This window comes from Meles meles, chromosome 6 (assembly GCF_922984935.1).
Source record: "Meles meles chromosome 6, mMelMel3.1 paternal haplotype, whole genome shotgun sequence".
NCBI lineage: Eukaryota > Metazoa > Chordata > Mammalia > Carnivora > Mustelidae > Meles > Meles meles.
This window is the reverse complement of record NC_060071.1, coordinates 52,965,474-52,993,192: the sequence shown is the minus strand read 5'-3', so window position 1 is coordinate 52,993,192 and position 27,719 is coordinate 52,965,474. Positions and strand designations below refer to the sequence as shown.

Below are 27,719 nucleotides of genomic sequence, written 5' to 3'. Positions count from 1 at the left end.
GGACAAAGATCCAAGGGGAGTCCAGAGTCTGGCCTGTGCCAGGACTTGCCGTGTGATGGAAGCAAGCCGCCCCATTCCCTGGGCCCCTGTGTGTCAGCCAGCAGGGGTCTTAGTGGACCCCTGAGCTTGTGGTTGCTCTATTAAAGTGTTGCCAACCAAGTGCCTCCTGGCTGCTGTGGCCCCAGAACAATCACGGGGTCCCTGCAGCTCCCTGCCCCATGCTTTTGCCTAGTCCTCCCCAACCCCTGCCCCCACAGCCCCTCTGTAATCCTAACAGCAATGCTGGGCTGGGCTCTGACGATCACTCCCACTTTACAGTTGGAAAACGTGGAGCTCAGAGAGGTTAAGTGACTTACTCGAGCTCGTGACATTTTAACCAGGGCTTCTGGAAGACTCCAAAAACCTCCAGACTGAAGAGGAAAAGATCAAACCAGATCCCAGTGCAGGGAAAGACTGGGGAGCTGCCAGCAATCTATATGCTAAAGCTCACCCCAGCCGCTGGGCCCCAACATCTCCCAGCTCCAGGCTCATGCCCCAGGGGGGAGTCCCCAAAATCCCAGCACGGACTCTCAGCCTTCCCAACCCCCCTGGGTTTTGAAGAAGCCCCAGTCCCCAGGCTCCTGAATGACATGGCCAGTCAAGGGGGCTGGAAAGTACCAGAAGGGTAGCAAGTGCGTCCAGATGTTGAGGGTCTCATTGGTCATTTGGAAAAGACTGAGGACACAGGCAGTAGCGGAGCTCTGTGGGTGTCGGTAGCCGAAGAGGATACCCTGCTCATGGAACACCTGTTGGGGGAAGAGAAAGGAGCACCGAGGTGAGGTCGGAGGGTGGCGAGAGGGTCTCGGGAGGGACAGCTCTGGCGGTATCTCGTTTTCCCCCAGGCTGTGCACTTGAACTCTTGAGCCTGGAACACGTGACCCCAAGTCCTTGAGCTGTCAAGCTGCTTCCCTCCTCCCTTCCATAGGTTCTGAAATCCCATGTCCTTCCTGAGGCCTGTAGCGGCTGGAGGATGGACTTTAAGACCCCGGCTCCCTTTGGGAATCTGGTCAGTCTCTGCGTTCCCAGACAGACCCACTCACTCTTGTCATGAATATTGCCTAAGGATCTGGTTTTGTATCCTCTGCCTGGGGCCTACAGGCCAGACTCTGGATGCCTTCACGGCTGGAAGACATATACGCTGTCTGTCCGAGCCAACATGCCCCAGATGTCAGGAGCTGGTGGCAAGATCTCTGCAGAAGATCTCCCCCGGTGCCAGGATATATTCACCAAAGCGCTTCATAAAGGCCTTTTGATGATGAAGACAGTGAGGGCATGAGCCCGGGATGCAGGTCGACCACGACCTGCCCAAGCCAGCCCCTCCCCACGCAGCCCACCCAGCACACCTCCGGGTCACCACCCCCAAGAAGACAGGTGGACTGGTCAGCCGACTTATGGGCGTCAACCCACCCAGGGGACTCCAGCAGATCCTTTGAAAATGTAATTGCGAAAAGGAGGCAAGAGCCCTGAAGCCCAGCATGGGCTATTAAGTGAAAACAAGCAGAATGTAAATTGTATTGCTGTGGCGATTATAAGGATTATAGAAGTTTAAGGATGCGGGGCGGGAAGAACAAGGGGGAGAGTCTATGTGTTGAGGATGTGCAGTAGACTTTCTTTCCCTTGTGTGTTGATTTGAGCTAGGGTTTCTCAATCTTGATGCTATGGACATTTCTGGGCAGATGACTGTGTGCGTTGGGGAGGGGTGTTGTCCTAGGCAATGGGTGAGGGTACCCATGGTCTCTCCCGACTGACACAAGGGGCACACACCCTCCCAGGCTGTAATGACCCAAAACGTCTCCAGAGAGTGCCAACATCCCCTGGGGCCCAATGGACCTCAGTTAAGAACCACCGATGTAGATGGACATTGTCATAAGCTTTGAAAGGTAAACTAAAAATAAGTAGATTCATCGAGGCAAATAATGACAATGGTAATACTAGTAGTCATAATCTAAATCGAGTCACAAGTACATTTTACAATTTTCCCTGTGGTTTTCTGGGGCTGAGGGAGAAAGGGGAGATGGAGAGTGGCAATCTCGCCACCCTTCTCTCTTCTGGGTTACAACTTCGTAGCTTAAGAGAGAATCTCCGTTCAAAAGTACATAATGGGGGGGCGCCTGGGTGGCACAGTGGGTTAAGCAACTGATTCATGTTTTTGGCTCAGGTCATGATCTCAGGGTCCTGAGATCAAGCTCCATGTTGTGCTCTGTGCTGGGGGCTGTGGTGGAGCCTGCTTGAGATTCTCTCTCTGTCCCTCCCTCTGCCCCTCCCCCTCCTCTGTCAAATAAATAAATCTTTAAAAAAAAAAAAGGAAACACAGGGGCGCCCCGGCTGGCTCAGTGGGTTAAGCCTCTGTCTTCGGTTCAGGTCATGATCTCAGGGTCCTGGGATCGAGCCCCACATCAGGCTCTCTGCTCAGCAGGGAGCCTGCTCCCCCCCCACCCCTCTCTGTCTGCCTCTCTGCCTACTTGTGATCTCTGTGTTAAATAAATAAATAAAATCTTTATTTTAAAAAAAAAAGAACACAGTAAATAACATGTACTATGTCTTGAGATTCTGAGTCAAGTGGAGAGTGAAGGGTTACAAGGGTTAAGAGTCAAATCTGGGCCACTGAGGTGCCATGTGACCTTGAGCCGGCCATGACGCTCATGGCCTCAGTGTCCTCACCTATAAAACTGAATATGAGCTCTCTTTCTCTGACAAATTAGTAAAATTTTTTAAAATCTTAAAAAAAAAGGGGGGGACACATGGGTGGCTCAGTTGGTTAAGCATCTGCTTTTGGCGCTTTTGGCTCAAGTCATGATCCCAGGGTAACAGGATCAAGGCCTGCTTCCCGCTCCTTGCTCAGTGGGGAGCCTGCTTCTCCCTCTGCCTGCTGCTCCCCCTGCTTGTGTGCATACACGCATATGGTCTCTCTCTAATAATAAAATAAAATAAAAAAATCTTTTTAAAAAACCGTGAATATGTTCCCTTAGCTCAGTTCTGGGTTCAACTGGTCAACTGGGGGAGGGGGACTCATGAAGTTGGTTCATGGTCCAGTGAAAAAATACTATTTGAATTAGGTTTGGGTCTTAACTGATTAAGGCAATTTGTTCCAGTTTTTGATTCACCACTCAATCCTGCTGACAGCCCTGGTTTACAGTGGACAGCCTTCTGCCTGGGCAGCAGGAATCCTGGCTTACAGCTCCCTACCCCACTAGGGCCGCGCTGACAGGGAGGCAGACAGGCTCATGGCCTTCAGCCTGTGGAGCCTTCAGCCTTCTCCATGGGAGAAGGGTAGTGCATGCTTGGTGGGCATGCAAAGGCCCTGCGGCAGAAATTGGGGGTCTATTATCCCATCTCACATTTCGGTCTTCCCTTTATAAAGAAAAAAATTTTTTATTAGGGCACTGGCCTCTTACTAAGATGCAAAGACTCCAGAATGGAACCACTGTTACTGATGATTCACTCCTTCACATGAATGAGTTTAGCAGATCCTGTGTAGGAGGACAGCTCATGACCAGGGGCCTGCAGAGAGCTGGGCACAGCGGGGGTAGTAGCACATAGGGAAGGGGGGCTGTAGGACAGCGGGGACATGGGGCCCATAGATGGGAAGTGGATGGATGGGAACAAGAGGGGGAGATCACCTACATTTTGCCCGTGGTGATGCAGGGTGTGACTACTCTTTGGATCCTGTATTTGGGGAAGCAAGAGAAGGCGCCGACACAGTCAAGAGCTAGAGGGGAACAGAAGGGATGGGAAATTCATAAGCTGGACAACTTGACCATACTTAAGAATGTTGCTCCATGGGCGCCTGGGTAGCTCAGTGGGTTGGGCCTCTGCCTTCGGCTCAGGTCATGATCTCAGGGTCCTGGGATCAAGCCCCGCATCAGGCTCTCTGCTCAGCGGGGAGCCTGCTTCCCTTCCTCTCTCTCTGCCTGCCTCTATGCCTAATTGTGATCTCTCTCTCGCTCTCTGTCAAATAAATAAATAAATATATATATAAATAAAATCTTTAAAAAGAAAAAAAAAGAAGAATGTTGCCCCAGGCCTGGGGATGCTACTTGACCACCAATGCCAGGACTGGGCCTATATTAAAAGACTCTCCTCTGACCTGCTATCCTGAACCCAGGTGCGTATGGGAAGCTCACTAACCAGCCGTAGAGGCAGGATTTAAAGCAATCCCTCCAAAAAAAAGACAAGTAGATAAAGAATGGACAAAAGAAAGGAAGGGAGTCCTTCAGTCCCAGAAGAGCAATGTTCTGTACTGCCCCTTCCCTCCTCAACTTGAACCTCAGTTTATTAGGCCAAAATGCTAGATACACTCTTGCTCCGAGCCCCTCTGAACAGGGGAAAGGAGCGGCGTTCTCTCCACTTCCTGCTCTGGCCTTGACGAAGAGCTTTGTGTAGAGTAGATCTTAAAAGAAGACATGCTACATAAATCTCAACAACAAATGAAACGTTTGAAAAGAATTTCGTATTCACACCCAGTACCCACCCCAAAAGGCAAATTACAATCATTGCCTTTAGTACTCTGTAGCTGGGTCTCATTCCTAAGCACCCCCAGGTTAGCAGGTGCTGGCTAATTTGCACAGTGGAATTGATGTGTAGGAATCCACCTCGCATCCCTGGTTCCAGGCTAGGCAGTTTAATGTGAAATGAAATCAAATTGTGTGCAGCCTATTATTTAGAAGGGAGAACCCCCGGGTACCTGGAGTGGAAGGCCAGAGCAGCGCGTTTTCCTTTTAGTGCCTGCCAAGGCTTGGCTTCCGGGAAAGACTCTGTGTACCCGCCAGCTGACGCCTGAAATTCCACTGAGACCATTTCAAACCCTCGGTTTTTCTAGCTATTAAACTGCAAATCACCTGGGGAAGATCATCTAGTGTTCTGGCTCGCGGGAAACAGGAGCGGATTCTGACAGCAGGCAGAGGGGTGAGGCAGAGTGGGGGATCAGATGCTCTCAGTGAGGCAATCTGCACTTCGCGCCCAAATCTCAAGGAGTCCTCAGGACCTTGTGAGAGACAGTCTTTCACTGTACCCATTCCACAGAAAAGAAACTGAGGCCCAGGGAGGTCAAGACATTTTCCAAGCTCCTAGAAGTGGGGAGAGCAAATCTGAAAGTGGCATTCACACCTAAGACTTCATTTCTCAGCCTCTTACATTACATGCGTCTTCTCAGAAGGGCTCTGGAGGACAGGGAGCTCTCATCTCTTGGCCTGTGGTGTGATTTTCAACTGTCAGGTGCTTCTCTCAGAAGTAGGGGTGACACCAGGGGCGGGGTAAGCACAGACTGTGTGACTGGGCAGCAGGGAGGCGATTCTGCAAGCCAAGGAGAGAGGCCTCCAGAGAACCAACCTTTGCCGGCACCTTGATCTTGGACTTCTAGCTTCTGGAGCTGTGAGAGGTGAAGTTCTGTTTGTCCAGTCAGTCTGTGGCCCTCTGTGATGGCAGCCTGAGCTGGCTGAGACAAGCAGGGAGGTGGGGTGACACTGTCTCTAAGTCGGTGTCTCGAAAACGTTCTTCCATAGGTGTCGGCAGATGGCCTGGGGATCTTGCTGCGGCTCGGTGGGGAGAGGGGAGCCTCTGCCTTCCGCACAACCTCCTAGGGCATGCAAGACGGGTCCATCCTGTCCCCCAGCATCCAGTGGTCACCTCCCCACCCAGAACCCAATTCATTGCAAAAGAGAAGGTTCCCTTTAGGTAAGGGATGAGACACACCTAAAGACATGGGCACGAAAAGCCAGAGCAGGAGAAAGAGACAAGGGAGGAGTCTGGCGAGGTGTTTGCAAGCAGAAGGCACGGAGGTAACAGACAAGGCAAAGGGCAGGCTGAGAGCTGATACACCGATTATAACCTGCTGTTGAAGGAGGCCTGTGGTGTCCTTGATACCGGGCTGGACACAAAGCTATTATCTCATGCAGGACGAGCCACGCTTAGCCCTGGCAAGAGGGAGCACTTCGGATCTCAATTAAAATACCATAAAACCACTTGTACACAACTCACATGCAATTTACTAGAACTACAAATAGACCGAAGTAATAGCCAGCCATTGTCAGGATCAAGCGACGACAGGTCAATGTCGTTGAGAACATCAGTGTCATGTTTTTAAAAAAGAAGCGTCCGATGTTCAGTTAAGAAGGATTTTTTTTTGTACATGTGCCCCAATATTTACAGAAAATGAGGCTAACCTTCTTCGCTGAACACAAAAGATGGATAAAAAGTAATTAGCCAAATTACATCTCACTATCAAGAGCGGAGGATCCAAAGGATATTAGTAATTTAATAGATGATAGTGACAAAAAGACACATAAAATGTCTTAAAAATTAATATTACTTAATTCAGGTAGGGTATACCAGGGTGAAAAGTCCCACTGAATGACTAGCACTATACACAGCACAGACCTACAGAAGCAGCAAGGAAATTGAACATTTTCCCTCGGATTTCCATTTGGTGTAAAAATGCAGTTTTTAAGAACTAGGAAGACAATTTTCAGTGTAGGGACTGATTTTAAAATCTGCCATGGGCTAGGCTGTGGTAACAGTGTAACGTGACCAGAAAGTCATGGCCCCCCAAAGCTGTCCACGCCCTCATCCCAGAAACCATGACTACGTAAAGTTAACGTGGCAAAGGGGAATGAAGGTCACAGATGCTAATCAGCTAACCTTAAAATAGGGAGATGGTCAGGATTATCCAGGGGAGCCTGGTGTAATCCCAGGGTCCTTAAAAGCAGAAGGAGGGGGCAGAAGAAGAGGGGCTGAGATGCCACGCTGTGGGCTCTGAAGTCAGGCAGGGGCCGGGAGCCGACGACGCAGGTGGTCTCAAGAAGCTGGAACAGGCAAGAAAATAGATTCTCCCCCTCGAGCCTCCACCAACACCTTGCTTTCAGCCCGGTGAGACCCATGTCCGACTTCTAACCTCCGCAACTGTAAGATAATAAATTTACCTTCTTTTTGAAGCCACCAAGTCTGTGGTAATTTGTCCTGGCAACAAGAGGAAACTAATGTAAGGTCAGAATTTGATCCCAAATCCAAAAGCAATCTGAGAGCTGGAAATAAATGGCAATACGTGGTCTCAGTTTCTTACTAGGAGGACTGATGACTTCCTTTGGAACAATTCAAAGATGATGTATGACATTCTCCGAATCTTCTCAATATGGGACTTTTGGGGAAGATTTTATTTATTTATTAGAGAGAGAAAATGAGAGAGAGAGAGAGAGCAGGAGCAGGGGAAGAGGCTGGCAGAGGGAGAAGGAGACTCCCTGCTGAGCCTCCCTGACACAGGGCTCCATCCTGAGCCAAAGGCAGTGGCTTAACTAACTGAGCCACCCAGGTGCCCCCAATATGGGACATCTTGTTGAAACGTGTATCAGACTTGACCCTAGATCTCTGATTCACACCATGGGAATGCCAAATAAATGCCATTACATTCTTGGATTTCATCTAGAAAAGATGCAAGACAATGGAAAGAAATCAGTGAAAGAGATAGTCCTCAGATACAGAGCAAACCCCATCCTGGGGAGGAAATGACATTAATTTTGAGTCTGAGCACTGGACAGGTATTCGTTATGGGATGATGTTAGCAAAAACTTTCAAAAATATTGAGGTTTGGCTATTCCACTTTTTTTTTTCTTTTTCTAAATTTTATTTATTTATTTGTCAGAGAGAGTGAGCACAGGCAGACAGAGTGGCAGGCAGAGGCAGAGGGAGAAGCAGGCTCCCTGCTGAGCAAGGAGCACGATGGGGGACTCGATCCCAGGACGCTGGGATCAAGACCTGAGCCAAAGGCAGCTGCTTAACCAACTGAGTCACCCAGGCGTCCCAGGCTATTCCACTTTTTAAAGAGATTCAAAGTACACATTTATTATCTTAGATATGTATAGGATTTTTCTAAGCCCAAAGAGCCACATGTGAAATATGTAACAAAAATAACATTTAAATAAAACAAAACTTGGGTGCCTGGGTGGCTCAGTTGTTTGGGCCACTGCCTTCGGCTCAGGTCATGATCCCAGAGTCCCGGGATCAAGTCCCGCACTGGGCTCCCAGTTCCATAAGGAGTCTGCTTCTCCTTCTGACCTTCTCCCCTCTCATGCTCTCTCTTACTCTCTCTCTCTCAAATAAATAAACAAAATCTTTTAATAAATAAATAAAACTTTAAAAAAGGAATAAAAGCATCTCTGAAGAATGAAAGAGAAGACTCACATACAAATAATCCTGACATTAACTTCCAGTTTATTTTTAATCTGTTGATTAAAATGAGCATTATAGATTATAGTATAATTTTGACTAAGCAAAATATTGCTCTGTTCAGTTTTTTTTTTTTTTTAAGATTTTATTTATTTACTTGACAGACAGAGATCACAAGTAGGCGGAGAGATAGGCATAGAGAGAGAGGAGGAAGCAGGCCCCCCATGGAACAGAGAGCCCAATGCGGGGCTCAGTCCCAGGACCCTGGGATCCTGACCTGAGCCGAAGGCAGAGGCTTTAATCCACTGAGCCACCCAGGTGCCCCTGTTCAGTTTTTTTTATGGTATCTTTTTTCTCGGAAAAAGAAAAATCAAATTTAAGTACTTTATAGCTTTAGATATTGTTTTAAAAGAGAGTAAAAAGAGCCATAGAGAAGATGGTAATGTATATGAAATTAAAATATGTAATACTTTTCTTCTGAATTGTAATTATCACATACAACTCTATTGTGTTTGAACTTGATAAAATTTATAGTTCATTTCTGATTCTAAATATGGCTTTAAAGATTTTTTTTTAAGATTTTATTTATTTATTTGATAGATAGAGATCACAAGTAGGCAAAGAGGCAGGCTGAGAGAGAGGAGAAAGCAGGCTCCCTGCGGAGCAGAGAGCCTAATGCGGGGCTTGATCCCAGGACCCTGGGACCATGACCTGAGCCAAAAGTAGAGGCTTTAACCCACTGAGCCACCCAGGTGCCCCGCCTTTAAAAATTTTTTTTTAAAGATCTTATTTATTTGACAGACACAGTGAGAGAGGGAACACAAGCAGGAGGAGTGAGAGAGGGAGAACAGGCTTACTGCAGAGCGGGATGCCCAACACGGGGCTCGATCCCAGGACCCTGGGATCATGACCTGAGCCGAAGGCAGACACTTAACAACTGAGCCACCCAGGCACCCCAAGAATATTTTTTGATAATTCCAGTTGCTCTACCTTAGCAGAACTGAGCAGAAACTCAACAGAAGTTTCTCCCAAATGAAATTAAAAAAAAAAAACAAACCAAGACTCAGTGACTCAAGAATAGTGATCTAATTTGGAATCACTGTTAATAGAATACAAATAACATGATAATGTTTATTACAGCACTACAACCCATAATTTTGCTGAAATAAAGGCAAAAAATAAAGTTAATAGAATAAGCATGCAGTAATTTATAAATTATGTATGTTTTTATTTTATTACTCATCCAAACATCACTAATCCATCATAATATCCATTAATGATTGTGCAACAATCATTAAATTTAGTTGTCTTTGATATTTTGCTGACTTTGCTATACAATAATTAGAGATTTTCATATACTCTTCTGTGATTATGAAGGGATATTTGTCAAGGGAGAACAGAATCATTCTATAACTGTTTGCTAGCTCCATATGTAACTTCTACACATTCTGTGGTTGTCATGGTTCTCTAAATTCAGACCCAGTGCATGTTAGGAGCAGATTGTTTCATTGGGTCATCGTGAGAGGACTGCACGGGTCAAGACTGTCAATCCCATTTTACAGATAAGGAAACTGAAGCTCAATGGGAGAAGTTTCCAAGGCCATATTTAATAGTGGAACTGAGATGCAGCCGCCAGTCTGTTGGCTGCAAAAGCCCATCATGCTTCACTGCATCCACCAAGTGAAACGAGGGATTGCTGTAATTGATGGAAATGTTAAGTGTTAGCAGAATTCTCAGAAGGGAGATATCGCTGGACTCAGAGTTATGGAGAATAAACCTGGAAGAATGGCTGGGGGGCCTTCTGGCTTGGGAAGAATAATGGACCATTAGATGTCATGAAAGATCCTTCTGACTAAAACAATTAAAATGTTGGATGAACTCTGCATCATTCGCTGGATAAATGTATCAGTGAGATGGCAACAAGAGTGAAGAAGTCACAAAGCCCCTAACAAAGAGCAACCAGGAGCCCCCTGTGGGAAGATGCCTTCAGGAACAAATTTTCTGCTGCCAGGCTTTGCATATAAGAGATGAATCCCAAGCCCCATCAAAGGCTGACCTTGCCATTAAGACTAGGACTCTAGGGGTACCTGGGTGGCTCAGTGGGTTAGGCCTCTGCCTTTGACTCAGGTCATAATTTCAGGGTCCTGCAATTGAGCCCCACATCGGACTCTCTGCTCAGTGCGGAGCCTACTCCTCCCTCCCGCCCACCGCATGCCTCTCTGCTTACTTGCAATGTCTATCAAATAAATAAATAAAATCTTAAAAAAAAAAAAAAAAAGACTAGGACTCTAGAGATGAGAGAATGTGAAATAAATTCCACCAGGCAGAAGGAGACAATAAGGAAAATTGTCCCTCTGAAACAATCCCGCCCCAGAATTCAGAAGCATCAGCTAGATTTCAGCAAAATTATGGGTTAAAGTGCTGTAATAAACATTATCATGTTATTTGTATTCTATTAACAGTGATTCCAAATTAGATCACTATTCTTGAGTCACTGAGTCTTGGTTTGTTTTTTTTTTTAATTTCATTTGGGAGAAACTTCTGTTGAGTTTCTGCTCAGTTCTGCTAAGGTAGAGCAACTGGAATTATCAAAAAATATTCTTGGGGTGCCTGGGTGGCTCAGTTGTTAAGTGTCTGCCTTCGGCTCAGGTCATGATCCCAGGGTCCTGGGATCGAGCCCCGTGTTGGGCATCCCGCTCTGCAGTAAGCCTGTTCTCCCTCTCTCACTCCTCCTGCTTGTGTTCCCTCTCTCACTGTGTCTGTCAAATAAATAAGATCTTTAAAAAAAAATTTTTTTTTATATTTATTTTTATTTGTTTATTTACAGCATAACAGTGTTCATTGTTTTGGCATCACACCCAGTGCTCCATGCAGTACGTGCCCTCCCTATTACCCACCACCTGGTTCCTCAACCTCCCAACCCCCCCACCCCCCTGCCACCCCTTCATAACCCTCTGGTTGTTTTTCAGAAAAAAAAGTTTTTAAAGGCGGGGCACCTGGGTGGCTCAGTGGGTTAAAGCCTCTGCTTTTGGCTCAGGTCATGGTCCCAGGGTCCTGGGATCAAGCCCCGCATCGGGCTCTCTGCTCAGCTCTCTAGCATCAGCTAGATTTCATATGGGTTTCTGATTCAAATCCATATTGCCTCTATGGTCCAAGAACTCTCCAGTAGCAAAATTAAAGTGGTTAAAAATAAGTAGAGGTCAAAGTTTTGTGGCTCCCTCAGGTAAGAAACAAAAGCAAATGCAAACACTTTCTGGAGGGTTTCTGCTTTAACACATGCATGCGCACGCCTGCAAACAACGCCAGACCTCAGAAACAGCAAAGAACCTTGAGGAATAGATGCTGAAATATAAAATCAGTATGTTTGATATGTTTAAGTAAATAGCTTAAAAATACGAATGAAAACAGACTTAAAAGAACCTCATATAAATTGGAAGTTAAGAAACATTGAAAACTGGGGCACCTGGGTGGCTCGGGTCATGATCCCAGGGACCTGGGATCGAGCCCCACATCGGGCTCTCTGCTCAGCAGGGGGCCTCCTTCCTCCTCTCTCTGCCTGCCTCTCTGCCTACTTGTGATCTCTATCTGTCAAATAAATAAAATCTTTAAAAAAAAACCACATTGAAATAAAAAGTCATTGAAGTGATAAATAGCAGACTAGATCTCGCTAAAGAGAAAATTAGTGAACTGAAAACAGATTCAAAGAAAGCCGTGCAGGGCGCCTGGGTGGCTCAGTGGTTTAAGCCGCTGCCTTCGGCTCAGGTCATGATCTCAGGGTCCTGGGATCGAGTCCCGCATCGGGCTCTCTGCTCGGCAGGGAGCCTGCTTCCCTCTCACTCTCTCTGCCTGCCTCTCTGCCTACTTGTATCTCTCTCTGTCAAATAAATAAATAAAATCTTTAAAAAAAAAAAAAAAAGAAAGCCGTGCAGAGAGATTAAGAGAAAGAGAGATTAATGAAAAACAAAGGGCACCTGGGTGGCTCAGTCAATTAAGCATCTGCCTTCAGTTCAGGCCATGATCCTGGGGTCCTGGGATGGAGTCTCACATCCGGTTCCTCACTCAGCAGGGAGCCTGCTTCTCCCTCTTCTTCTGCTCCTCCCCCCACTCAGGTGCATGCTCACTCTCTCTCTCTCATAAATAAATAAAATCTTAAAATAAAAGAAAAATCAAATTAGAGAATATTTCTCCAGAAAGAGAAAAGTACAACGGTTTTGTTGTGACATTTGAAGATGAAATAAGTTTCTAGGAGTTTTTTGAAGTTCCCAGACCTCAGATCCAAGAAGTTAGGTGTGGCAGGGACAATTGGTGCTCACCAAATATTCCATTTGCTTTCCTATGTTTCTCAGCCTTTTCTGCAATTAGGTTGGGGCCATGTGACATACTTCTACTTACTGTGACATCTAGGCCAGGTCAGTTCAAAGCAGGGTGTCTTCCTGTAGTAGATATCAGGATGCACTCAGCAGGGAACCCTTCCCTCCTTCAGAATTGAGCCACCCAACCCTCCATGGGAACTCTTTTGGCCAAAGGCCACTACATTGCCCACGCTATACTACCTGCCCAGAGGCAGCACACACATCCACTGATGGTGGACATGAAGTCCTGGCCTCCCTTTCTCATTTGGGACTAGTCTGAAGGACAAACCCCATTCTAGAACATTCTGTGTGATCAGCTGAGGCCTGGCCCTTCTTGCCTTGTACAATTTTTCATGTTAAAATGCTGCAGTAGCCACTAACTTACAAATATTGGGCATATTTCTTCTTTTTTAAAATTTTATTTATTTATTTGAGAGGGAAAGAGAGAGAGAGCACAAGCAGGGGGTGGGCGAGGCAGAGGGAGAGAGGGACAAGCAAACTCCCTGCTGAGAAAGCAGCCCGATGCCTTTGGGCTTGCTCCCAGGACCCTGGGATCATGATCTGAGCAGAAGGCACACACTTAACCAGACTGAGCCACCCAGGTGTCCCTAGAGCATATTTCTAGATATTAACTATAAAGTGGAAGAGAAAATCGAATGTTAAAATGCAAAAAGAAATAAAAATGTAAAACTCAATCCAAAGAAAGCAAGAAAAGAAAGGAAAACTAAACAGAGAAAATAACGAAAAAGAAACTATATAAAATGATCAAAATAAATGTAAATATATCAATAATCTCTAAAAATATAAACAGACTAAACTGTTCAATTAAATGACAAATACTGTCAGACTAGATAAAACCCAACTGTGTGCCATTTACACGAGATACAGTTAAAATATAAGGTCAGGGAGGGGTTAAAAGTCAAAGGAAGGAAAGAAATAAACCAGACAAATAACAAAAACAGTAAAGCTGGAGTTGCTATATGACAGATTCTAAGACAGAAAGCATTACTATAGCAAGAGAATCACTACAAAATATTAAGAAATTTACTGCACCAGGAAGATATTACATAAATTTGGATGCACCTAAAAAACACAGGCTCAAAGTATATAAAGCAAAAATTGACTTATGTTTAAGGAGAAATTCACAAATCTGCCGTCATGGTGGAAGATTTAACATATCTCAAAGCTGAATAGATCAAGCAGAATAAAATCAGTAATAATGGAAAAATTTTGGATCTTACAGAACATATATGCAATAGTGTCCCCAACAACTGAAGATTATACATTATTTCCAGACACTTTTAGAAGATTTGTGAAAATTGATTTATGCACTAAACCGTAAAGCTAGGCTGAACAGATTTCAAGGATGGGAATGATACAGAGGACTCTCCCAGGCTGCAATCAATTAATTTAAATCAATAACAAACACTCCAGACTTTGGGAAATTAAAAAAAAAAAGCAAGCACACTTATAAGCAACTGTAAGTTACTTAAGAAATCAAAATGGAAATTAGAAATGAACTAAAAAAGCACATGTGGTCTGCAGTTAAAGTAATACTTGAGGGAAACATATGTACTCAGTTGCTTACATTAGAAGGCAGAGTGATTAACTACAAAGTTAGAGCAGAAACAGCAAAAGGAACCCAAAGCAGAAAGAAAATAAAAAATAACAGAAATTAGAGATATAAAATACATAATAGAGAGGCTCCACTGAGCCACAAATCTACCTCTTTTCAAATATTTTTTTAAAAAAAGACAAACTGGCAAGATTAATTAAGAGAAGGAAAAAAACAAAACCACATGATTATGTCAACAGACACGGAAAAAGCATTTCATGATAAGAAGACACTCAACAAAACAGGAATAAAATTTCTTCAACCCAGGGGCACGTGGGTGGCTCAGTCTGTCCATTAAGCCTCAGACTCTTGGTTTCGGCTCAGAACATGATCTCAGTGTGTCAGGTCAACCCCCGTGTGCAGAACACACCCCGTCCTGGTAGAGCCCTAATTCGAGCCTCTCCTTGAGTCCTGTGATGGGCTCGGCACTCAGTGATGGATCTGCCTGGGATTTTCTCTCTTTCCTTTTCCCTCTCCCTCCCCTTCTTCTCTTCTTCCCCCCTCCCCACTCCCTCTCAGTAAATAAATAAATAAAATCTTAAAAGAAAAAAAATGTTTAACTTCTTCAACCCAGTAAAGGCCACCTATGAGAAACTCACAGCTAACATACCTAGTGGTGGAAAATGGAATGCTTTCCCCCTAAGATAGGGAACAAGATAAGGATGTCTGCTCTTGCCACTTCTATGCCATATCATACTGCAAGGTCCAGCTAGGTCAACTGGACAAGGAAAAGAAAGAAAAGGTATCTAGATAGGAAAGCAAGATGCAAAACTATATTTGCCAGTGATATAATCTTACATATAGGAAATCCTAAGGGATCCACTAAAAAACTATTAGAATAAATGAGTTCAGCAAGGTTGCAGAATGTAGGATCAATATACAAAACTAACTTTTATTTTTATATACTAGCAATGAACAATCTGAAAATGAATTTAAGAGAAAAATTCCATGTACAGCAGTATCAAAAATAATGCGATGCTTAGGAATCAATATCACAACCTCTCTTAATGGTGTGAGACCTGGGCCCTGAAAACTACAAAATATCAGTGAAAGAAATTAAAGACCTAAATAAATGCAAAAAAATCCCATGTTCATGGATTGAAAGACTTAATATTGTTAAGATGGTAATGCTCTCCAAATTGACTCCAGACTCAATGCAATCCCTAAAATAAATCCCAGCTGCCTTTGTGTTCATTTGTCTTGCAGAAATTGACATGCTGATCCTTAAATTCATATGGAAATACAAGAGAACCTGACCAGCCAAAACAATCTGGAAAAGGAAAAACAAAGTTGAAAGATTCACATTTCTCAGGTCTTCTTACAAAGCTACACTAATGAAGACAGTTTGGTACTGGCATAAGAACAGATAAAACAACAAGATAGAAGTTTCAGTCCAGAAGTAAACCCTCAGATACTCAACTGATTTTCAATAAAGGGGCCAAGACAATTTATTGAAAAAGGAATAGTCTGGGTCACAGATCTGAGTATAAGAGATAAAACTCTTAAAAGAAAATATAGAACTAAATCTTCATAACTTCAAATAGCCAAAGGATTCTTAGATATGACACCAAAATCACAAGCAAGAAAATAATTTTAAAAAATAGATAATAGCAAAATTTAAAACTTTTGTGCTTCCAAGGATACTAACAGTAAAGTGAAAAGATGGTGCACAGACGGGAAAAAATATTTGTAAATCATGTATCCGATAAGGGATTTATGTCTAGAATATATAAAGAATACCTATGATTCAACAACAAAAAGACAAATGACTCAATTTAAAAATGAGGAAAAGACTTGAACAGATATTTTTCCAAAGAAGATATACAAACAGTCAATAAACACATGAAAAGATGCTCAACCTCACCAATCATTAGGGAAATGCAAATCAAAAGTACATCCTACACAGTAGGATGGCTACTGTCCAAAAAAACCCCAAATAAACAAAACCAGAAAGCATTGACAAAGATGTTGAGAAACTGGAACCTTAGGGAAATGCTGGTGGGAACGTTAAATGGTGCCGTCACTGTGGAAAACAGTATGGTGGTTCCTCAAAAAATTACAAAGAGAATTACCAAATGATCCAGCAATTGCACTTCAGGGTATATACCCAAAAGAACTGAAAGCAAGATCTCAAAGGAGTATCTGTACACCTATGTTCACAGCAGCATTATCCACAAGAGCCAGAACATAGAAGTAATCCAGTATCTATTGACAAGGGAATGAATAGCAAAATCTGGTAGATACATATAAAAATACCATCCAGCCTCAAAAATGAAGGAAATTCTGACATGTACAACATGGATGAATCTTGAGGAAATTATGCTAAGTGAAATTAATAAGCCAGTCACAAAATGACAAACACGCCATGATTCCATTTATGGAAGGTACTAGAATAGTCAAAATTATAAAGACAGAAAGTAGAATGATAGTTTTCAGAAGCTGGGGGGAGGGGGAAATAGTTATTGTTTAATGGGTACAGAGTTTCAGTTTTACAAGATAAAGAATTATGGAGATTTATGGTGGTGCTCATTACATAACAATGTGAATATATTTAATACCATCAGGTAAGATGGTAAATTTTATGTTAAATGTATTTTATGAGAATAAAAAAAATAGTTAAGCATAGAATTACCACATAATCTAACACTCCACTCCCAGGCATGTACTTAGGAGAACTGAAAGCACATTCATACAAAAACGGATACTCAAATGTTCACAGCACCATTATTTGTAATAGTCAAAAAATGGAAACTCAAGGGTCCACCAACTAATGAATGAATAAACAGCAATGCATCCATACAATGGAATATTAGGCAGCCATAAAAACAAATGAAATACTAATACATGGTACAGCATGGATGAACTTGAAAACATTGACACTCGGTGAAAGAAGGCATTCACAAAAGGCCACTTACTACATGATCCAGTTTATATGAAACACTGAGAAGAGGCAAATCCATAGAGACAGAAAGCAAATCAGTGGTTGCCATGGCAAGTAGGAAACAACCGCTAATGGGTACAGAGTTTCTTTCTAGGGTAATGAAACTGTTCTAAAATTGACCATGGTGAGAGTTTGTGGAACAGACTTTGTGTAGGTCACCATACTAAAACCCCCCAGGCTGTGTACTTCTAAAAGATGGATTTTATGTTATGTGAATTATATCTCAACAAAGCTGCTGTAAAAAAATTCTTTTCACAAAGACAATTCAGCTGCAAGATGAGTTGTTCCGTCCCCCACGCCATAGGCTGCATTTCATGTAGATTAGCAGGTAACGGTGTTCCCCTGGTGGGGGGGTGCAATGGGGTGGCCCTGTGGGACAATCATGCAGGTACATTCTACCACCCACTCAGGAATATATTCCATAGAATAAATAGGCAATGCTCTCCAACTCATTGTGGCTGGCAAAATCCTAATCCAAATCCAGGCAAGGGCAGTATCCAAAGGTAACATTACATATCAACTCATTAAGTTTAAGGCTCCTTGGGGTGCCTGGGTGGTTCAGTGGTTTAAAGCCTCTGCCTTCAGCTCAGGTCATGATCCCAGGGTCCTGGGATCGAGCCCCGCATTGGGCTCTCTGCCCAGCAGGGAGCCTGCTTCCCTTCCTCTCTCTCTGCCTGCCTCTCTGCCTGATTGTGATCTCTATCAAATAAATAAATAAAATCTTAAAAAAAAAAAAAAATTTAAGGCTCCTTAACAGGAGCACCTAGGTGGCTTAGTCAGTTAAGCATTTGACTTTGGCTCAAATCTCCTGGTCCTGGGATGGAGCCCGGAGTCAAGCTCCCGGCTCAGTGGGGAGCCTGCTTCTCCCTCTCCTTATGCCCCTCCCCCTGCTTTGTGTGCACACACGCGCTCTCTCTCTCTCTCTAAAAATAAAAATAAAAAAATCTTAAGGTTTCTAAACAGGGGATGCCTGGGTGGCTCAGTCGGTTAAGCATCTGCCTTCAGCTTAGGTCATGATTCCAGGGTCCTGGGATCGAGCCCCGCATCCGGCTCCTTGCTTAGCATGGAGCCTACTTCTCCCTCTGCCTCACACTCCACTTACACTCTCTGTCCCTCTCTGTCTCTCTGACTAGTAAATAAAATCTTAAAAAAAAGAAAGTGTTCCTAAACAACTGATTCCAGCAATAGATTAAAAAGATATTACATCATGACCAAGTTTTACTTAAATGCAACGTTGACTTAACATTAATAAATCAGTTGGTGTAATTCACCACACTAATATCTTAAATAAATCATACATGACCATCTCAAAAGATGGACTGATGGGGGAAGAAAAAGATTCTGTAAAATTCATTCTTAAAGGGAAAAAATCCTAGAAAACAAGGAGTAGAAAGGAATATCCTTAAATTGATAAAGGTTATTTACATACATACCATACACAGAAGCTACATTATTTTAAACGATGAAATGCTGAAAGCATTCCTTTTCATTAAAATCAAGAACAATATAAAAATAACTGCAATCATACTTCATCATGTATTTTTTTTTTTTTAAGATCTTATTTATTGGAGAGAGAGAGAAGATGTGAGCAGGATATGAGCTGAGGGTTGGGCAGTGGGAGAGGGACAGACAACTTCCTGCTGAGCAGAGAGCTCGACGCGGAGCTCGATCCCAGGACCCCAAGATCATGACCTGAGCCAAAGGCACATGTTTAACTGACTGAGCCACCCAGGGTCCCCATCCTTATTGTATTTTAATAAGCTCCCGATGATTCTGATGGTGGTGATCCAAGTACCCCCTTTGAGAAACCTCGGGCTGGAGAAACCATTTGCCTGTTGAGTTGGTTCCTGGTTCTCCAGTGCCCAAACCCACCTACCCAACAACACACCATCTGGCTATGCTTCCTTTCTTTCATAATAGTCCCGCTGTTCTATTTCATTTTTCTTGGATCTTCACAACAGCCCTGTGAGACTAAATTAACAGATATTATCTCCATTTCACAGATCAGGAAACTGAGGCTCAGAGAGGGTGGGGAAGTGGCCCAGTCCACACAGCTCATTAACATACCAAACGAGAGGCTACTCAGGGCCTCTGTATGAAGACCTGATGATGGTAATGGCAGCCAACATTACTGACTGGTCCCCAGGTGCCAGGCACTTCACATGGGCCATCTCATTACCATAACCCCAGGAAGCAGATAGTCCCATCACTCCATTTTACAGGTGCAGAAACTGAGGTCAGAAGATTAAGTATCTTGCCCAAGGTCACTCCACAGACTGGGTATCAGAACCCAAAGAGCCCACCAAAAGTAAGCTTAGCGTTTGTAGGAGGTCTATTCTAAATATTCATGCAAATTATGTATACATTTTTCTCCTCAATATACTTGCAACAAACATTTCTGTCCCCCTCCCCCAGCAAATCCTCAAGTAAAAGTACCCTCCAGGCAGACAGAGCCCTTGTTTACTCCATGAACCTTGAGCATGAGGCCCCGAAGCCCGGGAGTAGATCTAAGTACCCAAGGAGGGTTTCAAAGCAAACAGTGGATGTGAGGTTCAATGCTGGTTCTCTGCCTCTGACTAGCACCAGTTTACGGAAAAGGATACCGTCACCTCCATTGTCTATGGAAAACTGGACAGAAGAGACATGTTCCTCTATAGCACTCTGAGGTTTTCTGGTCCTTGTCTTCAGGATCTCCATGCTTCAGAAGCCCACAAAGTACCCACTGAGACCTTCACTTCCCCTTCACGTCTTTCCTGGGCACCTGCTCTGAATGTGACCTTGCCCAAAACACCCAGAGGGACATCTCAGCAGCACCCATAACCTGCCCCCAAAAGTCCCCACACCTGCCCAGTGCTTCCCTGTCTTAGGCCTTTGCCCACACTGGTCCTTCCACCTACTTGGCTTGGCCCGCATCCCACAAGCTACCCACCCTCAACCCATCTTCAAGATCTCTCCTGTCACGGGGCCATCCCTGGGCCCTTCCTCCCCCATGATGGAGGAGGCCGATCCCTCCTCTGGATCTTTGAGGACACACCCTAACCCACTCTGCAACAGAAGCACACATCCACATTTTAAAAATCCTTAGGGGCAGTGTTTGTAAGGATTATTCTGAGTCTGGCACGGAATGACAACTTGCACATGAGTGGATGAATCCAAGAATTCACCCTGTGCTCCTACTAATCACAGCCACTCGTGGTCTGTGGGTAGAACCCAGCAGAGAACCCCATTAGGAGGAGACACGGCCCTGGGAGCCCATGGGAGGTGTCCTGCAAAACCAGCCTCATTTTTAATATTTCTGTCCCCTGCCACGTCCCTCGTCTCCTCCCACCAGACAGCTCTGCCTCATGTTCTGTCACCCCCCAGTGCCACCCAGCTGCAGCCACCCAGCCTCACAGGCTTTCAGGACAGAGCCCACCGTCTGCCCGTGCCTCGTCTCCATCCCGGGGGCTGAGGGTGCCTGGGTCTTAGGCTCCTGAGGAAAGTTGGAAGTACTTGGCAGTCTGCAGCGTGAAAGGTCTCCCATCAGTCTGGGACATCCTCCAGCTGAAACTTCCCACCCTGACATCTTCAGTCCAAAAGGAAGGGAATGTGACCCGGCACCGAGGGTGTATATGAAATGTCTTCTCCGCCAGGGAAGGGGGGTAGGCCCATGTGCCCTGGCTCCCCAGCTGTGTGGCCCCACCTCAGGCCGATTACAGATGTGGATTGTCAAGGCATCCCAGGAGCCTTGGGGAAGCCACAAGTGAGCTCCCAGGCCCAGGAGTCCACAATGGGGCCAGGGCTGAGGCCCACGGGACCACCCTCCTGTTCGCCCCAAGACACCCGGGTCCGAGCCTCCTGCAAGTGGTAAGGACAAGGGCAAAACCACACACCCGAGGCGACTTGGCCCCTGCCTGCTTTCAGGCACCCAAGGGAGGACCCTAAAGGAAACTTCTACCTAGCCGGATGCCCCCAGCTACCTGTCTTCAGCTCAAATGTGGAGTCTCCATAAAGGCTTTGTTTGGGATAAAACAGAGATGTCACAGGGAAGGGGTGTCTTGCCATCCCTCCCATTTCCAGGTTCAGTGTAGGTGGGGGAAACGGGAGGCCCGCTGGCTGCAGACAAAGCCAGCACACGCCCCCCACTCCAGGGGCAAAGACCATGCCCTCGCCAACCCCCAGGAACTCAGCACATACCTGGGGCACCTGGTCGATGCTAAACAGCCGGGGCAGCTTCAGGCTCAGCATCTCGAAGCTGGGTTGGGATGGCCGGTGGTGGACAGCTGCTTCCCGTCGCCGGCTCAGAGTTCTGACATGGCCCAGGGTGCGTGCAGCCAGCCGGTGCCAGGGCTGCTTCCCTGCAAGAGGACGGCGTGAAGAACTCCAGTCAGCCCCAGCACAACTCCAGCTGGATCAAGACTGTCAGATTGTTTAACCACGGAACAAACACTTGCTTGTGACGGCAAAATAATCAGGCTTCCTTAAAAACAGCAGCAGGTCTATCAGACCGCTGAGTCATTTATTCCGAGAGGGCTGGAGGGAGGTCATTCATGCCTGGTAGGGGCGATCATGAAACTGCAGAACTCGAAGAGCCGTGGAGGCCACCAGGTCCCCTCACGTCCGACATCGGGGCCAGAGGGGGGCAGTGACTTCTCTAAGGCTAGGGGACAGCTGAAGCAGCTGGCTCACGGCAGCATCATGGGCTGCCCCTGGGCCGGCCGTGTGATCCCAAGTCTGTGTCCACTCAGCGGGCAGAGGAGGACAAAGGCCTTGCCCCAGATCACCCAAAGAAAAGCAGCTCTTCCAGAAGGCCGCCGGGAGCATTGCTGCCCTGAGACACACACAAGAAGCAGACAAGCAAATCCGAGGCACATGTTGGAGACACAGCAACTCCAAGTAACGAGGCTGTTTAAATGCAAGATTAAGACTACTTAACAGCTGTGAGTAATGTGAGCTAGAGGGGCCTGAAGCCCTCAGGACGGCCTGAGAAATAGAAACATGCAAGCTGGGTTTAGCAAAGAAAGAGCAGTGCTAGGAATTTACCCTGGCTAACGCCCCCCACACCCCCCCGCCCCACCCCACCGCTCCCACCATTGATGACCCAAGATCTGCCCCATCCTTAGAGCCCCCCCAGAGGAATTCTGGCCCTGCCTCTGAAGGTCCAGAAACCCCGCCTACACCTCTCATGTGACACCAATCACCTCCGCCTATGAGCAAAGCTACCTGCCCAAGTGCTTGGAGAGGACACTCCTGGGATGGCTGGAAACTCAGGGTATCTGCCTGGCTCACGCTGGGCCTTCAGCGAAATGCTTAACACCATTCATTAAAGCAACGGCACTCGTCCTCTGAACTTAAAGCGTGGTTTTCGTTTTGTGGTTTGTTTACACTTTTGCTGCTTATTATAGTCTTTATGTTCTATGTGTTATTATCTAGAACTCTGGGGAACCTGGGTGGCTCAGTCAGTTAAGTGTCTGCCTTCGACTCAGGTCATGATCCCAGGGTCCTGGGATCAAGTCCCGCATCGGGCTCCCAGCTCAGCAGGGAGTCTGCTTTTCCCTCTATCTTCTCCCCTCTGCTAATGCTCATGCTCTTTCTCTCTCTCTCTCTCAAATAAATAAAATCTTAAAAAAAATAGAACTCTGTAACAAAATGCAATGTATTTATGTATTTATTTATATTTATTGCCATAAATTTGCTTCTTTCTTTTTTTTTTAAAGATTTTATTTATTTATTAGAGAGAGAGATCACAAGTAGGCAGAGAGAGGGGGAAGCAGACTCCCTGCTGAGCAGGGAGCCCCACGCGGGGCTCGATCCCAGGACCCCGGGATCACGACCCGAGCTGAAGACAGAGGCTTTAACCCACTGAGCCACCCAGGCGCCCCCAATTTGCTTCTTTCTTAAAAACGATGTATTATTCACAAGTCCAAAGAGGGAAACGACCCAAGTGTCCACCAGCAGATGAATGGGTAGACAAAGTAACGGTCTAGGCATACAATGGAATATTATTCGGTCTTAAAAAGGAATGATGCTGTGATTGGCGCTCCAACATCAATGAAACTTGAAAACGTTATGCTGAGGGAAACAAGCCAGTCACAAAAGAACAAATGATGTAGGATTCCACTTACCCAAGGTACCTAGAGTAGGCAAATTCACACAGACAAAAAGTAGATTAGAGGCTGGATTGGTGGAGGAATGGGGCATTGTTGTTTCATGGGTACTGAATTTCTGTCTGGGATGACAGAAAGTTCTGGAAATGGGTGGTGGTGTTGGTTGCACAGCATTCTGACTGCGATGTCACTGAATTAGACACTTAAAAATCATTACACAGTTTCCCATTGTGCATTATTTTACCACAATAAAAACGTGTATAATATTTCCAAGCTACAGAATAATGAAGAAAATAATTTTTTTAAAGATTTTACTTATTTATTTGTCAGAGAGATAGAGAGAGCAGAGGCAGGCAGAGTGGCAGGCAGAGGCAGAGGGAGAAGCAGCTCCCTGCGGAGCAAGGAGCCTGATGTGGGACTCGATCCCAGGACACCAGGATCATGACCTGAGCCGAAGGCAGCCGCTTAACCGACTGAGCCACCCAGGCATCAAGAAATTAAATAATTTTTTAAGAAAATAATTTTTTTAAAGCACACTTTACCTAAGCTAAAGAAAATAAAAGTTAATACTTTGCAAACAACATTGATGTGAATGGGCCATAGTCCACCTTCGTTCTCTCAGTTTTGCAGGCCTAATTACCAAGACTCCCACACTCTGTGAAGCACCATGATCTCACCCAGTGGCAGGACACAAGGTGGAGGTCTGGTACTGGGGGGACCTCAGGCACACCAGGAAATCCTCCGGCAATGGGACCACGGCTGGTCTCCACACACCTGCCCACCTCGGTCCTCTAGTACTCCCTCAAGTAGCCTCAGTGTCATGGGAAAGACAAAGAAAAGGAACGGTCCCCTTCTCTCACAGCACATACCATCCCAATACGACGACCAGCCTAAACTGCAAACATAAGGGGTAATGATAATAGCAGAGGAGTCCCCTACTTCTCCATTCAGCCACTGTTTACCACATGTTTATCACGTGACAGGTCGGGTAAGTCTAACTGTGTAATTGAGGATTCTCCATGGGCTGCTATGGCTTGAAGGACATGGTGAGAATTAAACAGATACAAAAATTGTATGGGTTTGGGGTGCCTGGGTGGTGCCACTGGTTAAGTGGCCGGTGCTTGGTTTTGGCTCAGGTCATGATCTCAGGGTCCTGGGATCAAGCCTCACGTCAGTCTCCACATTCAGCAGGGAATCTGTTGAAGGAATCTCTCTCTCCCTCTGCTCCTCCCCCTGCTTATGCTCTCTCTGTCTCTCTCTCTAAAATAAGTAAATAAAGCTTCAAAAAAATTGTATCACTTTGTGACACACAGAAGGACGGAAGTAGGCAGCCTCCATACCATTCTCTTCTTTCACTGCACAGGAAAAAAAAAGAGGAATAAGACAGTCACTGTCCCCAACAAATGCACAAAGAAATGAGACACCCAACGAGCTAGCACAGGTCACCCTGAGAAGGAGGGAAACTTTCATCCACTGCACCAACCCCGTCCTTCTCACCTTGCTCCCTGGCCCATCTCATTCACCCCACTGTGGCATCTCAGGAGGCAAGGCAGGGCAGGGCAGGGCCTGGGTGCTAGATTCAAGCCACTTGCATCCAAAGACCAGTGCAACCCGTGCAGCCCCGGGCAAGGAACGTTAACGCCTGTGTCTCCGTTACCCTAACAGTAAAATGGAAACAACGGTAGTACTTTCTTCACAGGGGTGTCATGATGATGAAACGCCAGAACCCATGTAAAGGGCCTGGCGCAAAGTAAGGGTCCAACAAACACTTGCTATTAGTATTAATTTTCAGAGAGGAAGATTCATTTTCTATTCTACAGGCAAGAAAATGGAAGCGTGGAAAAGCTATGGGGTTTGCCCAAGATCACACAGCGAATGGCTGCTAGAAAACTAGGATTTGATTTCTGGTTTTGTAAGTTCCTTTTCAGTAGAGAAGGGACTTTGAATAAAGGTTACGAAGAGCTAGCACAGAGCACTAGGTCTTAATTTCCCTCTGCTGCTGAGAGAAGGATCACGCAGAATGTTTACGATGATGTTTATAACCCAGAAGTTAAAGGATGGCCCTCCTTGTCTGTTAATCAGTTTGAGACAAACTCTTGGGTAAGACTTGACCTTGGCTCTTACAAAAGCTCGAGATTTCTTGTGTCCTGTCTTTGTACCAAGGAAGCAGGAACTCTTCCATTAAACCACTGTTAGGTTGCGTGTGAAATGTAAACCTTTCTGTCTGTCGAAATCATGAAACAACCCTGGCTTATGATTCATACGTTGTGTCCCTTCTTAATCACGGCAGATGTAATTGAACATCAGTGAACTCACTGGTGTTTTTCGTTCCCATCACACGCCAAGCTCTTAATTTCACCAACACTATAAAAACGAGAGTGTTATTTCCAGTATTTCAAACGGCAGCTTGGTTTGCTGTCTCTGTCCGCAGAGGCCTAGAAACAAGAGTGAATAAGACAAAAGGGCTTCAGACAGTACCCATTAGAGACACAATGTGAAGCTTGGCTAAGATTTCAACAGTACATTGGTGTTCCATGTGAGATTCATTTAAATGAGGGTCCCACAGCTTAAAGATATGTTTTAGAACAGGTAAAAGAAAGGGAAATGGGCTATAACACATTCTCCAAGACCTGCCAAGTTCTCCTGAAATAGCCCTAAACAACACTGAAAAAAAAAAAAAAAAGGCCAAATCATCACAACAAAATCACCATCAAATTTCCAACTAGTCCTCTCAGATTTCTCAGATTTAAGACCAAACAAAATTAATACAAGGTGAAACTTGCCCCTGACCACCTCACCCCTCTCAGGCTAGCATTCCATCCTTATTCCTGGAGGTCCCTCCCCACCCTAGAAATTTCATCCTATACACTGGATCCCAGGCCCTGAGGACTTGGCCAGCATACCCTGTAACCTCCCAAATATACCTACATATAAAGTTGCTGAATATAAGTTGATGGGCTATTTTCCCAATAAGAAGGTCCGAAAAAATGTATAACTTTTGGGATGCAGATGAACTAGTACACAATCTCTCTCTCTGCAACACTAACTTACTAATGTGGCTAGATATATTAGAATCCCTTACTATACACAGCAAATTAGTTTTAAAATATTGCTTTTTCCACTGACATCTCACAGAAATAAGTGTATTCACAATCTTCATAAGCATCTTCGATAACAGTATCTTCATAACTAGAGCCATGTTCTAGAATTACTAAAGTGAAAAATAGTCTCATTTCCATACGAGTTATATGAGGTCTGTGCCTTTTTTTTTGAGAGAGAGAGAGAGAGAACACGTGGTGCAGGGGAGGAGCAGAGGGAGGGAGAGAGAGAGAATCTTAAGCAGGCTCCACGTCCAGCACTGAGCCTGACGTGGGGCTCCGTCTCACAACCGTGAGATTCCCACGGGAGACTGTGATCAAAGCCAAAATCAAGAAATCAAGGACCCTTCACCAACTGAGTCACCCAGGCGTCCCTGAGGTCTAGAGAAGCTGTGTTTAATGCCGTTGTTACACAATGTACCCTGAGTCGGAAGTATTCATTTGCTATTATTATACTGCACGTGATTTGCTTTCAAACACTTTCCCCAGATAGCATGATATGAAATGGTTATGTTTAACCCATACCCCTGAGGTGGTGGTGAATTAGCATTTGAGAGAGGAAGCAGAAACTCACACTCCAGAGGCCACACCTTTGGTTCGGCGGGGGTTATTTCTGACCCACACCAAAGGGTTTGGGAATTAGCGCAATGGGTGCTGTTTAATTGGCGAAACGAGTGGAACAGAAGATGTGGGAGCTGATGAGAAGGATCGCCCAGGCAGCCATTCTCCTGCATGAGACGGGACAGTGACTGGATGCCCCAGGGTGACTCCCCCCTGAATAAGCCCAGGTGAGCCCTGTAGGGAGGATTCAAGAGCCTAAAGCCAAGGAGAAGTCCAGCTGCCCCAGCCCCCCCCGTAAATGCTGTGTCACCTTTGCACGTGCTTACAGAAAAAGCGTGCATAAGTGTTAAAGAGGGTAGTGCTGGGACTTCACCCGCCCACAGAACAGGCCATCCTCCTGCTTTGGCACCTGCTGAAAACTATGCAGACGGCAGGGGAACTCAGCCTGAGACTCTCACTGTGCTGTGCCCATGCTGTCTGGCCCTGAGGGCTTGGGGGTCCCCGTGCTCTCAGTGACCTCTAAACACCGACACACCTCCAGACACTCTCAGCTGGAAGTCACACCACTGTTTTGTGTGCCAGGGAAAGAAGTTCTGCCCATTGTAACCAGGAGATGAAGGCACCCTCTGGAAATGAATCCTGATTTCAGAGCTCATAAAACACCACCACCATAGGAACTGATGAAGTACAGAGACTGGAAGTGAGCGACTGGCTGGGGTCACTTCGCCATGGCTACTCCTTCCATCTTCCTACGCTGCTCTTGAAAGGATCATTAAGGTCTCCTTTATAACAAAACCAGCTCTTACAATGGGAGGCCACGTCCCTGGAATAAATCTCAATCTGGGGGGCACCTGGGTGGCTCGGTGGGTT

At 45.5% G+C, this 27,719-nt stretch overlaps 1 protein-coding gene across 6 annotated transcripts in view; it reads right to left on the bottom strand.

Moving 5' to 3' along the window:
- Positions 1 to 27,719, bottom strand: part of PAQR5 (progestin and adipoQ receptor family member 5) — a 74,757-nt gene that overhangs the window by 20,996 nt on the left and 26,042 nt on the right. For 5 of the 6 annotated variants that reach the window (XM_046009160.1, XM_046009163.1, XM_046009161.1 and 2 more), the window contains 2 exons: positions 21,281 to 21,441; positions 658 to 785 (listed from right to left, as the gene is read on the bottom strand). In XM_046009160.1, the coding sequence (XP_045865116.1) occupies positions 658 to 785; positions 21,281 to 21,331 (179 nt within the window). In that variant the 5' untranslated portion in view covers positions 21,332 to 21,441. Of the gene's footprint in view, positions 1 to 657; positions 786 to 21,280; positions 21,442 to 25,506; positions 25,562 to 27,719 lie in introns of those variants that run through there. The other variant, XM_046009159.1, reaches the window with a different exon arrangement.